At 33.9% G+C, this 15,801-nt stretch overlaps 2 protein-coding genes across 2 annotated transcripts in view; one reads left to right on the forward strand and one right to left on the reverse strand.

The window, feature by feature from the left end:
- Positions 1-3,501: 3,501 nt before the first annotated feature.
- Positions 3,502-8,668, forward strand: LOC110024851. Its single transcript, XM_020725025.1, has 2 exons — positions 3,502-3,857; positions 8,521-8,668. The coding sequence occupies exons 1-2, from the start codon at positions 3,515-3,517 to the stop codon at positions 8,577-8,579; spliced, it is 402 nt and encodes a 133-aa protein (XP_020580684.1). The 5' UTR covers positions 3,502-3,514; the 3' UTR covers positions 8,580-8,668.
- Positions 8,669-12,548: 3,880 nt separating this feature from the next.
- Positions 12,549-15,801, reverse strand: part of LOC110024854 (lipase) — a 7,943-nt gene continuing 4,690 nt past the window's right edge. The window contains exons 9-11 of the mRNA XM_020725029.1: positions 13,610-13,804; positions 13,063-13,151; positions 12,549-12,965 (exon numbers count right to left, since the gene is read on the reverse strand). Of these exons, the coding sequence (XP_020580688.1) occupies positions 12,779-12,965; positions 13,063-13,151; positions 13,610-13,804 (471 nt within the window). The 3' untranslated portion in view covers positions 12,549-12,778. The remainder of the gene's footprint in view (positions 12,966-13,062; positions 13,152-13,609; positions 13,805-15,801) is intronic.

Below are 15,801 nucleotides of genomic sequence, written 5' to 3' on the forward strand. Positions count from 1 at the left end.
TATATATATATATATATATATTTAAGTTTTAGGTGCTACATGTGTATGTACATAAGAATTAAGTGGTTTGTAGGTAAATCTTCAAAAACTTAACTATACCACTTCCAAGTGATATGAACCCAGACTTGAAGAGAAACAATATGGGCTCATGTTGTACCAGTCAATATGATCTTGTATTAGACCATTCATGAGTCAATCACATTATTGGACTAGAGTTATCAACAGTCTATGTGAATATGGGATCACTCTTTACTAAATGTTGGAGGGCAGTAATGTCGATTCTTAAACATCAGGTCAGGATATGCAATACTCTTCACATGCCTAAATGTCATTTTCATCACTGCTCTTACCATCAAGACTGTCAACTTACACCAACCCAATGATCCATATGTAGTCATTTTAAATGTCCTCAATTGTTGAAAGGGTTTTAATATAATGTTCAAACTCATGCCCCTAAGCATTGAGTTTTACTGTAGGTTAAGTTGTAATAAGGATTTTCATTAATGTGATTGAATTACTAAGGTCATGAATAATATCTTAGTACATCCTTATGTTTAAGGATAATTTTATTCAAAAAATTAAAGCAATTCCAAATGACCTATAAAATATCCAAAATCTCGCAGAGGTGTCTAGAGAGTGAATTTGGACAACTTTAGAATATCTTGGATTATCTCAAGTTCATTTTAGACTTATTATATTGTTAAATTAGCCATCTCATGTTGAATTATTATAATTTTCTCACTGTTTTATGTCTTAATTGGCCCATGTGTAAGGGTAAATGATTGATTTCAATGTTTAATAGAGAGTTATGTAGATAGACTCCCCCTTAAGGATGTGCTTTAACTTAGAGAATTTTACACTTTTACCCTTAATTGAGTTTGAGCTTGTAGTGTTTTCGAATGTTTCAAGGTCATTTGTATTTTCCTCTTAACTACTCCTCAAGTGATATTAAATCAAATCTAATTCACTACTAAGGTCTTAAGGCCTAAGGGGGTAAACTTGTTATTTTGGAAAAATTGTGTAAAAGTGGTTGATCTTGATTGAAAAAAGGCACACAAATTTTATAACCACTAGCAAAAAATAACAAAACAGTAACTATGTTTGAAAATTCCTAACTATTCCCTCTCCCTAGCTCTAAATAAGAATTACAAGGTTTTGCCTAACCAATATCTATGTGTAAGACATACGATGCAAGGCTAGAAGAGCATATTTCTAGAATCTAAGAATGGTCACCAAACAAGCCACTCCCCTAACATTTGAATAGCATGTCACCCTAAGTGATTAATGTTAATTAAACTTAAGTTAAGAACAATCCTACGAGAGTTGGTAATAATAGAATAACTCATATTACTTGTTTGTATAAGAAAGTGAGTAATACTTATTTTTCTATTATCACTATAGGTCAAACTATGAGTCATTCGAGTATTGTCATGACAAAATCTAGTCATATATGGCACAAAATGACACAAGGCATTGTCCAAAAGTATAATACCCCCAAGCGTATGGACATACATGCTAGCAAAAATTCACATACATGCTAAAGGGATGTGCCTTGGGAACTAAACCCCAAAAGCACTAATATTAAACTCCACAAGGGAGGAAATCAAGCGATGCATACAAGATTTGCAATCAAGAGTTTGAGGACTTAACCCCAAAAATACATACTCGAAGTCCAAGAATGTTATCGAAATGACAGTTGCAATAAATACACACAAATGCGACAAGGCATGCATACATGACATGAATGTACATACATTTTCACCATCACATGAATGGTATCCAAATTTGTTGACCAGAGTGATTCCAGTCAAGAAGGCACTAAAGCACTAACCCCTTTAATCTCCTAGACAAGATGTGGGATGTGCCAATACCTTAAATACTTAATGGAACATATAACTAGCTAGTGGCAAGACTCGAATACTATCCTACATGTCTCATATAGGTGGTCAGTAAAAGGATAAAATGGAAGATGATGAACTTACATCTAATCATGTTGACTACACCATGAATGATGTAAGTATTGTCAATCTATTAAGATGAAGAACCACCACCTTTGCAGAATAGTGTAACAACAGCTCATGATTAAATTTAAAAGAACCCTGATCTATAAAGCTCAAGGACTCATTTGTTTAGCAACTGAACTTGACCCAAAATACGACCAAAGTAAGGATTGTCACCCATATGGGTGTACGAGAATGACCCAGGGTAAAAATCCTATAGTCCACATGATCTACAAAGATTAGGAGACTCGTAAGATTTGGTGAAAAATCAAAGTTGACTGATCGACAAAATGCTCTATATTTGTTGCACTCTATGAGGCGGTGCATCAACGTCACAATATGACAAGATATAAACTCGGTTAAGCTCGAGAACCAACATGCCAAAAAACAACATCACCGTCTTGGGGTTGAAAAAAGTGGGAATGCGGCTCTGACAACATAGTCACAACGCTTGACCGATGGAAAAAAAGAATCCCACAAACGAGGGCTAGCTAAAGAATGGGGGTATGATTATAATTTTTTAGAGAAACATTTTAGTAAATTCAGCTTTAATCTAAAGCCACCCCATCGAGCAGTCCACATTGATTTCATCAATTATAGGTTATTTTTTTCAATATTTAAGTTTCTAAACGACCACAAAATGGAATGATCTTAAGCTTGTTGGATTAATCTCATCAAGATGCCCAATTCGACTATAAACATGTCAAATTTTAAAATATTTCACTCTTCCAATTAATGTACCAAAATCTTTGAACTTCAAGTGTTTGGTCTGTACTCATTTAGACTTAGATTAAATAACTTAAGATCTCATTGGATTCGTCTTGTCAAGACGCTAAGTTTGATTATAAACTTGTGAAAATCGGGGCCTCAATGATCCTGAATTTGAAATATTTCTTGCTCAACATGCATTAAGATTTGTTCCTAAAAATTTATTTGATCACAAATCAGATATGAAAGATTTAGACGGTACATAATTAATGTACCAAAATCTTTGAACTTCAAGTGCTTGACATGTACTCATTTAGACTTAGATTAAATAACTTTAGATCTCATTGGATTCGTCTTGTCAAGACGCTACGTTTGATTATAAACTTGTGAAAATCGGGGCATCAATGATCCTGAATTTGAAATATTTCTTGCTCAAAATGCATTGAGATATGTTCCTAAATTTTTTTTGGATCACAAATCAGATATGAAAGATTTAGACGGTACAAATATAAACACCAAAAATTTAGGTGTTAGGAATACAAATACATAAAAATTAAGTGGTAGGGGTATGATAGGTGCATTGTCAAAATATATGGATAAACAAGCACCACAAATACATAAAAATTAAGTGGTAGGGGTATGATTGGTGCATTGTCAAAATATATGGATAAACAAGCACCATAGTTTAAGGTTATCCACCTGCTCAACATGTGGATAATTCCTGATCCAATCAAGCAGCCAAACGATAAAGTCTGTTTTCAGGCCGCCGGCTTGTCGAAGCTCTTCCTTAGGGTTCGGTTCTAAACATGGGTTGCGAGCACCTGCAGCAATCGAGGCTCTTCGATGAGCTCTGCGCCCTCCTTTTCACCTCCCTTCGATCTTCCCACATTTTGCGCTCCTCTTCACTGACGCGCTGCTCTCCAATCTCGCCTGCTGGCTTCGCTTTGATTCTCGTCGGTGGCTCATTTGCCCTCGTTCTCTGTGGGTCGGTTACCTTCGTGCTTGGTTGCATTCTGTTTCCATGGGTTATCGGCTTTGTTATGTTGCTGTACTTGGTAGGAATCATGTCGAGTCTCACAGGCATTGGGAGGGCGATCCTCTGCTGTACCGTGCCCGAGCAATCGCCGTCCTTGCCCAAGGATGTTTCACGTAAGCGAGCTTCTCTTTTTGTCGTGCCTCTCTTTATTTTTGGCTAAAGATTAAACCTTATGCATTTCTTGCTTGGTGAATACTAATCATTGTCAAGATTTTGGTCAGCCTAATCCCAAGTTGTATGTGACTGGCTTATGAATCCATATTCTTCATTCATTTTATGAGTGAATCTTGCCTGGGTGAATGTTGTTTAAGAAAGTGTAGATTCATTATGGAGATTTGCATGCATATTACTGATTTTTTATATGTTTCTATATCCAACACATGCATCTTTATATTTAATTGTATTTGGGGCTGCAATCGAGCTAAATCGAGTCGAGTATGCCATTGATTTGATTTGGCTATGTTCAATTTGACTTTGAGTCAAGCTTTTATATATATATGTTCATGCTTGATTTGCTTAATGTTTATAATGATCATATTTGATTTGTTGTTGGCGTCTTTTTATTAACGAAAATTTACACATTCTGGACATCCTTTATGCATCATATATCTAACACCTAAAATTTGATATTTCATTTATAATACTTTAATATTAAAAACCTGTGCATTAGAAATGTTGTATTTTACTTTTAAAAAGTTTCTGATGGTGATATTTTTTTATGTGACTTAAAGAAATTGAGTGTTTTATATGTAGATATGAAAGCATAGGAGTTAGATATGCTAACATATAAGAATTATGTGGTATGTGTGTAACTGCCTCTTATATTAATTGAATAAGTTAAAAATTTAAAGGAGTATTTAATTTTTCATATAAAATTAAAAATTTTAATGAATGCTTGATTTTTAATACAAAATTTCTAAATAATGATTTTACAAATAAAAATAAATAAATAATTGAATAAATTTCAAATTAGTTTTTACTTTATACCAAGTGTATAAAATAATATATAAGTTGTAAGTAGCATTTCTTGCAATTAAATAATATAATTAAGTAATAATAAATTAGATCACATGTGTGTTAGATGATTCGCTGTAGTAGAATAATAATTATTTATCGCCTTAACATTGCATGAAAAACCAGCACATACTCAGGTAATTAAAGAGAAGTAAGCAGGTGGAGACATTTTGACTTTTTTACATGGAAAAATCTTGATAGGGAAAAAACCACGGGTCTAACTCAGTTGAAATTATCTACTATGAATGATAAGTACACATGTCCACTCATCTCCTGCATTATGGAAGATGAAATTACAAAGTTGTATATCCGTAATTTGGTTGTAGTTTTTGGCGACAGTGGCTGCAATGACCATAGTCGATTGTCGCGGAGGTAGTAGTTCTTCATGAGTGTTAAATATAGTGATTGTAATGCCAGCTTGTCATGAAAGTCGTAGTTGCTAACCATAATATTAGTTGGTCGGGTGGTTCGTAGGTAGTTGTTTCAGGAGCGTCGGTTGGCTATATGGGTCATAGTAGTGAGTTGCGAGAGTTGTGAACCATGTAGGTTGTATAAGTCATAGTCGTGAACCATGATGATGTCTGCAGCCGTAGGGCCCGAAGTTAGTAGCTACACGAGTTTTGGACCACGTAGGCTGTTATTGGTCACGTAGGTCGTAGTAGTGAGCTGTAATGTTGTTCGAAGGCCGCGGGTGCCGAAGTCGGGAGTTGCACGAACATATTTGAGATGTATTGTTACCATATCTTTGAGATGCATTGTTGCATCGTCTTTGGGGTGCGTTGTTACACCATCTTTGAGGTGCATTGTTGCACCATATTTAGGGTCATCCCGGTGTTCGAGATGATACGCCGCTTCACGACCCCGCGATGTCAGTTGTTGCTTCACATGCTGCTTTGTTGCAAGGAGTAGACGACGATCGATGGTGATCGCGACGACAAGCGAGTGGTGGTCGATGATAGTTTGTGGTGGTCGATGGTAGTTTAAGTTGGTCGACGGCTATAGGAGTAGGAGGCAACTTCAGCTCTTTCAAGCTTCAGTCTACTTCAAGCTCTCTTATCTTTTCAAGAGAGGAGCTCCAGAGCTACGGGAGACAGTTCTACGGTTGCCGCATGGACAACCTTGTCGACGATCGGGTCAAAAGTGCATCAAATTCGATTTTCTTAAAATTTTGGGTTCGTGATTGATCGTTTCAAAATTTTATTTTAAGTTTCGATTAATTATGAAGCTTTTACAGGTGTAGGTGGTGTGAATCGTGATATTTAAATGTGTTGACTATCCGAGTTGTGATATTTGTGTGCGCGAAAGTACAAATTGTGCATAAGCCAACTCTAAGGCTTAATGGTCGTATAGGGGCTCTTTTCGAGTTCTCTCATCTTAGTTTCAATCTCGTAGATGCTAGAGGTCAAGAACCACACATGCAGAACTCCAAAACGAGTGAAGAAGTAGTTTGGACTTCTAAAATGAGGTGAGTCTCATTACTAAGGCTCTAAGATAGTCAAAGGAAGAATCCTAAGGCTAGACCTTAAACCCTAAGAAGAAAACTAGACATCGCCAAAAATGAGGTCAACATGCGAATGTCGCACTATTTCTTTCAAGTTTTGCTACTTGAGTCCACTCCTGATTTCTTCGCTTGATACCTCAACTCCCAATACGTCTAAAGTAGAAATGTTTCCCTCATATGTGAATCCCTCTGATTGTTGCGTCACGTCCGTTTTTTATGTCGCCGCTCAATTCCTTGGCAAGCGAAGGCAGTTTTTTATGAATACAAAAGATAAGCAATTTCACAATACCCGTGATCTTTTTCACAATTTCTTCCATGGTTGTGAATCTTCACTCAAACCACACCTTCATGAATAAGAAGCACTCATCCATTATCGAGAAATGTTTGGCTTATCTTTTTCTCTAATTTGACATCAAAAGATCTACTTATTTACTGCATCACTGATACAATTCCGAAACTCGCAATTTTGCGGTTGGTTTCCCACCTTGCTTGTTGGCTTTCCAGATCATGAGATGTTGCATCACTAGGGCACGACCGACGTTGACTTCTAGGATCTTGGATCGCAATTTTATCACGGTAGGACATCGTGATCCCGCTATTATATTGCGAAAACGGAGTGGAAGGAGGAGAAAGATGGAAGGTTTAAGTCTCTGTATGCCATAATCCCCAAGTGACCACCTCGGCTAGCTTTAATCTCGATTGTGCCATGAAGACAGAGTGGGAATAAGAGAAATATGGGAATTTAGGGTCTACAAGCCGCGACTCCCCATCTTTGACTTCTCTGCAATCTCTACACATGCTTGTATTGCGAAGGGACGTTTTGGTTCTCAGTAACAATCTCTTTGTTGTCTTTTTCGCCAACTCTCTTTGTCGCAATGGAGGTGTAAGATAAAATATTCGAGTCTTTGCTCCGAGCCTGTCGTTGCTTCCTAGGTTCGATCACGACTCTATTGCAGAGATAGATGCGGAAGTAGCAGAAAGATGGGAGATTCAGATCTTTGTTGCAAGCCCGATTGGTAAGTTGGAACCTTACTTATCCTTAGGGCTCTTCCCTGATCAAAATGTTCTGATATCACTTTGGTACGTTTCATTGCAAAAATCTGCACAATTTTCTAGAAAAATGAAGGCAAACCAATATATTTTTTCAATGATATAAAATCAAAACAATAAACGTGATCAACTTACATGAATACAAAAGATAAGCAACTATAATTTGAGAAGTAGGCGATTTCTTCTAATTCTTACAATTTGAGAGGTAGGAAGTCTGTCCCAAAACCAAAACCTAAAACTACAGCAATAATCTCATGCATACCTAACCCTAAACCTATTAGGGTCTATTTGTACAAACAATAATAAATAATAAAAGACAAAATTGCCCTTAGGCACACAAAAGACAAAATTGGGCTCAACTACACAGAAGATAAAATTGCTCTTACGCTAGGCACCAACATAACAAAAAGATTCTGATCAAATTCATATTTTCCTTTGTGGTTAGATTGATGTTACTGCCTTTCTTTTCAGTATATTGGCTTGGTGATTTGTTCTTATAAGAACTATCCATATTTATCATGAACATGATTGCCCTTCTATTATTTATCTTTCAAACCCATCAATTTACCAACATAGATGTACTCTCATTTGCTAAATGATGCCATGCCTAAACATTTTTTATAATTTCTCTGCCATTTCATTATTTGAAGGAGAATCTTCATGTCCGCTTGCATCTTTAATGGAGGCTCTATCTAGTAAAAGAACAAAAGCAAACATTGGGAAAAAAATAAAACCTTTGTACTCTGCCATTTCATTTCTTTTTGTTTCTAGATTATGTTGTGACTGTTTATTTCTTAAACTACCTTTTCTTTTCAAAACATTAGCATACATACCACTCAATTCTTATGTATTTACATACGTAACACCTAAACTTTGTTTCTTACATACATACTTCCGTATCTATACATACTTATCTATGCATGACAAGGTGTATTTTACTTAATTTCTTAAAGTTACAATGGATATTTTTGATGTGATATGAAAGATTTGTGTGGTATAAATATAAAAAAGTAAAATTTAGGTGTTTAATATGTAAATACGTAGGACTTGGGTTGTATGTATGTAAATGCTCCTTTTCTTTTATATCAAATGGATCATACAGCCTTCTTCCTCATGTATAAAAGTATATATATATATTTTTTTTTTCAGTCAGCAGATGAATTAGCCAAGAACTTGAAATTTCATTGTTTCATTTGATGTGTCATTTGCAGGCCAACTATTTTCAAAACTACCCATCATTTGGGCAGAGAAAGGAATATCCAAAAAGTAATTTCACATGTTCTGGTTCGGCTGATCTTATTTTACAGACACGATCTGTTTCTGTTGTCTGCTCGTGTCATTTTTTTTTTTTTTTTGGATAATTACACAGAGCACACGAAACATCGTTGTTTACAAATCAATCAATTAGGTGATTTCTTAAACTATGAAATCGATGCATCTGCATGTGCTATGACTAAACCATTGTGAATTTAATGAAAATGAGAACTTTGGATAGCTTGAAGACATTCTATTTGATTAAATTCACAATGGTTATAATATTTTATAAAATATGAAGAGAGAACTCAGAAGGATATAGAATATCTTCATATTTTATGAAAGTAACTTGGATGTCCCCTTTTAAAATGTATAAATAGATTTTAATTTCAAACATTGTGGGGGTGATGGAGATCCTTGTGGCCATAATAAGATTCAAATTATAAAATTGTGACTCAAAAAAATTAAGAGCTATGCTAAAAAACACTTGATATCATGTCAATATCAAGCTGACAACCAACATCATTAATAATATTGATGCCCATTAGCACCAATAATGCTTATTTCCCATTGCTTTCTTAAGAAAAACACCGATCATAACTACTAACATTGATGCATATTATTGCTACAATGTTAACATCCATCATTACCATCAAGGCTAATGCATATTGTCGCCATAAAAGTTGTTATCTACCATCACCAATAATGCCAACATCCACAAATTGCACTATCACGTATTGAAATTTTTCATCACTAATAATGTCGATCCTGATTCTCTTTAATAAAATTGGCACTAACCATCTCTTTCATGCAAATAATTTATATCACAATCAATGCCAATGTACATTATCACTAATAAGGTCAATTCTTGATTTCATTAATAATGCCACAACTTGCCTTCTTTACTAACTTTAAGTCCTATGGTGCTAATAAGTCCAATGCATCACACCATGAATAAGGCTAAAACACACAATCGCCATCATCATTGAAGCTTAATATTACCACCATGGCTAACACTTATGTCAATATAAAGGCAAACGTCCACCTTCCTAGTTGCTAGTCACATATCCTAAGGAGAATAATTGAATATATTCTTGATGTCAGTCAACTATTATCATATATCCTAAGGAGGATAATGTGTTTTCTTAATGTCTTATGTTAAATTTATTTTAAATATATATTGTCATAATAAAAGGTCCCTCTCTTATAACAAGTATAAATCAAATCATATTAGATAATACTTGTTAAAGTGAATTAGTAAATTTACCCCCTAACATGTTTGCTCCGTCTTGTTTCATCTCATTTCCTTTTCAATATCCTAATTATCCTCATATCTCCTCCAACTTGTTTAATCTCACTCTCTTGACATAATTGCAAGAGTTTCTCTTCTTGTTGGGGCAAAGATTAGAAGGAGGTATATGGGGTACTATTTTTCATTAAGCAAACTTTAACACTACTTTATAAGAAAGAATCTTCTAGTTAAATCTGCATATAACTACAATAAAGCTACAATGATATTATTAAAAATTAAAGCATCATGATATTCTAATGATATCAACACAACATGCATCATAAAACATTAATCATTGCTTCATAATTGTTCCATATCATTGGATAATTTATCTATTTTATGTTAGCTTTCACACATTATAGTTAAAATTTTAAATCAGACCACTATATATAAAAAAAAAGAAATGTTATATGTCCACATTGAGAGCTAAGTTGTCTTGTTATGCTAGCACTAATGAATATTAAGAGGGAGAGACTAAGGGTCTGTTTGGGCAACTTATAAGTGCGGGCGGCGTTTTCAAAACGGCGCCGTACTGTTTGGTTCGCGCGTTTCATCAGTTTATCCGAAACTGCGTTTGAGTTTTTACACTAAATGCGGGGCCCGTTTCAGGATAAGCAGTTTATCCTGAAACGCACAAGCTGCCCCAAACAGACACTAAACTTGAAAAATTTTACATGGTTGTCCATTACACTCAATATTTTTTCACTTGTGCTATTCCGGCTACAAGATCTTTTTTGTGCTATTATTGGTGTGATATAGTAATACTCTTAAAAACAAAAAAGCTTATTCAATAAAGCTTAGAGCAATAATTCCACACTACAAAAGACTATTATTGGACTTATTTTCTTACTATAATATAGGGTTGTAAAATTAGTATAGATTATTTTAGAGATTTATAATGGTATAAAATTACAATCTTTATATTTATCATTATGCTATCCAGTAATAAATAATTAATTATATAGGAGTCATTCTGTAATTATTAATTTATCACCCTAGCTAAGTTATGTTAATATATGATAATAGTTCATTGACATAGTAATAATTCATTTGTTTGTTTAGAAAAATAGAAATTTATGTGAAATTTATATAAATATATGAATTTGCTTTAATGAAAAATAAATAAATAGATTAAAAATTTAGTTAAAACTTGATCCAAATTTACAAAAAATAATGACTAAAAATATAATTATTTATTATTTATTATTTATTGTATTGAAAATCTAATTTTTAGTCGGCTTTTAAATATTTAAAGAATTAATATACTAGATTATTTATTTTATGCTGATTATAAGTATATGGTGTAAATCTTAGAAAATAAAAAGAACTATTTCAAGACGTTGTTTTTGTTTGAATTGGAATTATATATCCAACCTTCAGAATTTGTGAGTGTTATAAATGAGCATGTTAAAATTAGGGCTGTCAAAAAAGCTCATTGTTTGCGAACAGTTTGTGTTTGGTTTGTAAATGAGTTCGTGTTTGATTCGTTTGATAAGTAAACGAGACGAACGTGAACAATTTTTTTTTTCGTTCGGTTAGTTAAACGAACCAAACACGACAGTGATATGTTCACTCGTGTTCGAATCGTTATTGTTCGAAATATAAAATAATTTAAAATAATTATATATATAAATTTTATGATATTTTAAAAAATTAAATTTTATAAATTATAATATATAAAAAAATAATAATAATAATATATTAATATATTATATTAATAATATACTAATATATATACTATATATTTATATAATATAAGTTATATAATTAATATAATATATTATTTATATATATTAATATTAGGGATGTCAAACTAACTCGTCGCTCCCGAACAGCACGTGTTCTACTCGTTCATTAAGAAACAAACACGAACAGTGACTTCACGAACAATTTCGAACACAAATTTATTTCAAACAAACTAAATTTCAAATGAACCGAACACGAACACGGGCTCTGTTCGTTCTTATTCAGTTCGTTAAGCCCCCTAGTTAAAATAGTCCTATTTAGATTTAACAATCAGAAGTTTTTTAATCAGTACTTGTTATAAGTTAGCATAAGAAGCAACTTAATTTCATTAAATAAGATTGACATACCTTTTGATGTAAGGTAAAAATAAAATATTTTACGTGATTTTTACATAAATTTATTATTTTTAAAATCAATAACAACTAAACTTTTTTTAATAATTTATACTTCACAAGTCATTTTCAATTAAAAATTGGGGGGATTTACATACAAATCATACAATTCTTACATATTTATATATGTATTCTTACACCAAAAACTTTAATATTTATATTTTGATGACACAATACAAACCTGCGCACTAAAAAATGTATTTTACTTCTGCAAAGGTAATAATGGTAATATTTTTTAATGCCATGTTAAAGAATTGAAAGCCATGAATCTAAATTTGAAAGTGTGGATGTTAGTTTTGTAAAAAAATAAGAATTGTGTGCAAATGCCTTGAAATGGAAAACATATTACATTCGGTGTCCGGACGCAGAGCTCTGTCCGGTGTCCGGACACAGAGCTCTGTCCGGTGATACAGCGGACTCGGGACGTAATATTTTTTCCCCGAACAACGTGACACAGCGGACTCGGGACGTAATATTTTTTCCCCGAACTGGAGGATAATAATGCCACAAACAATTTGTTGCCTTACCAAAAAAAAAAAAAAAAAAAAAAAAAAAGGAAAAGAGAGATTGGGACTATTAATTTGCATTACAATTGAATAATGAACATATCAAACAAGTAGCACCCAATAGTCATATATTTCCTGGCAGAGAGTATATATGTACAATGCTACTCCAGGTTTTTAGTCATGTAAATATGTACAGTGCACATTTTTCTTTCCTTTTTTTCTCTTTAATCTTTGAAACATAGAGACAAACAATTTGATCAGTACAGCAACGTGAATTACCTTATGCTGCACTGTGTTTCAGAATTGAAGCATTTGGTTCGCGCAAGATGATGAAATTCCCCGAAAGGTCTATTTGATGTGGCTTTATGTTTGGGTCCGTTACAATGCCACAAGATCGCCAGGTTTCTGCCTGCAGATTGACTCCGAGATACACAAGATGATCTGAAATGCTGTTTCCTAAGACAGACCTTGATATAGAGAATATGTCAGCATTGTTAAAAGAAACAGAAAAGAGGATGGTGATATAACAGGTATTTTGAGAAGTAGATGAGAAGGCAAATATACCGGCTACATGACGGGTCCTCGCCGGTTTCGTCGCAGATTGTCTCGATTTTGTATACGAGACTCCCTAATCCAACATCATGAAGCCATACCTGAGACAGAATAAAAAAAAAAAACTGCAATGTGAACCAGTTTGACAAAAAACATAAAGGGCCAACAAGATCATAGAGAAGGAACGAGAATATATAGACTGCACATGAAGCTGGTTGAAGTTACAGCACAAAAAATTAGAGTTAGTTTGAGACGACTGTAACTGTTTGCAAAGGTGATTGTAAAGCTGAAGTCGGGAAAACTTTTTTTTTTATAATCTGTGTTGGAAATTATAATTTTTTTTTTTTCAAAAATGTCAAACAGACAGCTTTCTCATAGCAACCACGCTAGAACAGATTTGGTTGCAAAAAGAACTTTTAATCCTAGAATTTTCTAAAAAGCAACAAGAAAACAATCCTCCAAATAGAATTATGATGGTAATCTGAAAACGTAAAACAAGCAGGAAGCTGTCCCAAACATGCTGTAAGATTAAATATTTATCACATGTATATAATGTTACCTCAGTGGGGAAGTGATGGTAGGTTTTCCGAGGGAAAAGAGGGTAGTATGGTGGTAGATGAGGCACAATATCATGATCATTTGTTACCCTGATTGCATCTGGAAGATGTGTCTTGAAATATGATGAAAAAACAGCATTGCCTACCCGAGGCTGTCCGAATGTCATAAGTTTAACATTTTCTGCTCCATAATTGACCTATTGGATGCAATAAAAGTAATCGACATGAATGACAAAAAGAGCCAAGGCAGAAAAACCAACAGAAATCAGAAGAGATGCCGGATGAAATAAGTATAACAGGAAAAAAAGGACTATCCACAGGAGATTATAATGCAATCCAGAATACTGGTCCAAATAAAATCAAGCTTGGCGGAGGTTATTAACCTTTATTTCTATTTTTTGCTAATAAAAAGAGAGCATGCTGAAATATGATTCTCTAACCCATCAAAATTGAGACAATCCGCCTGTGTGACACCGTCATTGCTATATTTTTTAGAGCAATGCAACAAAAGTTGTTTCTATTTGGGTGTCGTTTCTTCTAATTAATTGTTTCAGCAGCATACAGTTCCAATTCTTACTTTAGCTTTCTCACATAAGTAACTTCATATATTTTTAATATAGTTCTGACTTCTAAGTTACTTTAGCTGATATGGCAGGTAGAAGTAATGATAATGTTGATCACACATTTGAATGTTTAATGATTTACAAAAGATTAATGCATGAATACATATTAAGAGGTAAATAAGAAGAATAAATACAATGAAGTCACTGGCAACTTGCTTCAGTGATTAGTGACTTAGGTAAAGACCTCAAGCTTCAAGCTCAATCTTGTTGGCCATTAGTCATTTAGAAATTATTTTGACATTTTCATATTTCTTCAAGGGTAATTTTGTTATTTTTATTAAGGATAATTTTGTAAATATAGAGCCTTGCAATTTTGATGGTTGATAATAGAATAAAGAAGAAATGCTTTCTTCTAGCATCCACTTCAGAGATTGATAACAAATCTTATGGTTTCTTCATGCAATCTACCTCTACCTTCTGCCTCCCTTCCATGAAGTCATCCATTCATTTAATCTTCAAAATCACATTTTTATCTCCCTTATTCTACACCTACATTTTTCTCTTTTCAGCCATCTTAATAAACAAAAATCCACCACGATTTTTCATTTTTTGCTAAACTACCATCATCAACCACCATCTTCTTAGAAACCACCACGAGAATTTCACCCTTTGCATCTCATAACTTCCTTCCGCCATATAATTCATGTCCTCTCTACAACCACATCCTTTCCCAACCATTTTTGCAAAATTGAATATTTGAACATACGCTCTCTCAAATATCAATAAAGCATAAATCATATCCAAATAGAATCCTTGCTTCAATCAAAGCAAATCAAATTCACTTGTGCTAAAGCCTAACTAATGCAAAAGCGTCAATACTAGTGCTGTCCACATTATATTACAGTTCAACTTTTATATTTTAGTTTTCTTTTTTGTGTTTTTTTTATTGGGATGGCCAACTTGTAATAAGGGTGGTCTTAGTGATTATAAATAGGAGTTGTTTTGTGTAGAGGGGCAGATTTTAGTTTTAGAATTGTGAGTCTCTTTCTTTTGGGAGGGGGGTTGGGCTACCACCCACGCATCTTCCTTGCAATTGTATCCTGAAGTTGACCGCCCATGTGGCGTCTTGCAATATGTATTCTTGTGTTTCCTTTACATCAACAATATTCATTTTGTTATTCTTGCCGGTATCATTGTGGTACAAAAGCTTTGGCTTCTTGATCACAATTCTTACAAAGATCCTCTAGCCTTCTCGGCGGAATTTGTACTTGTCTTCTCGATGCATCTTGGAATTAACAAGTTTTCCATTTTCTTGCTTCTTCCTTGTTGATTTCTGGTTCCTAAAGAGAATTTTCTGTCGTCTTCTTCACGGCTGGGTTCCTCTACAATTCTTCCTCTACAATTTTCTTTAAAAAACAACAATCTTACTTTCTTATATTAAGCGTGCTTGGGCGAGAGTAGTACTGGGATGGGTGAACCCTGAGAAGTCCTCGTGTTGCACTCCTCCATTTGCCGACCCCACGTAGTGGGATTAAGGCTTTGTTGTTGTTGTGTAACCGTGTCTCAATACATCTTTACATGTCAACCAATTTTTGGCTTGTGTCAGTCTTTGACTGACCCGCATCATAACC

Source organism: Phalaenopsis equestris, unplaced genomic scaffold (genome assembly GCF_001263595.1).
Source record: "Phalaenopsis equestris unplaced genomic scaffold, ASM126359v1 Scaffold000276, whole genome shotgun sequence".
Lineage (NCBI taxonomy): Eukaryota > Viridiplantae > Streptophyta > Magnoliopsida > Asparagales > Orchidaceae > Phalaenopsis > Phalaenopsis equestris.

Coding starts and splice junctions, on each gene's coding strand:
- LOC110024851 (XM_020725025.1), top strand. CDS start 3,515: ATGGGTTGCGAGCACCTGCAGCAATCGAGGCTCTTCGATGAGCTCTGC. Junction 3,858..8,520: donor CTTGCCCAAGGATGTTTCAC/GTAAGCGAGCTT, acceptor TGTCATTTGCAG/GCCAACTATTTTCAAAACTA.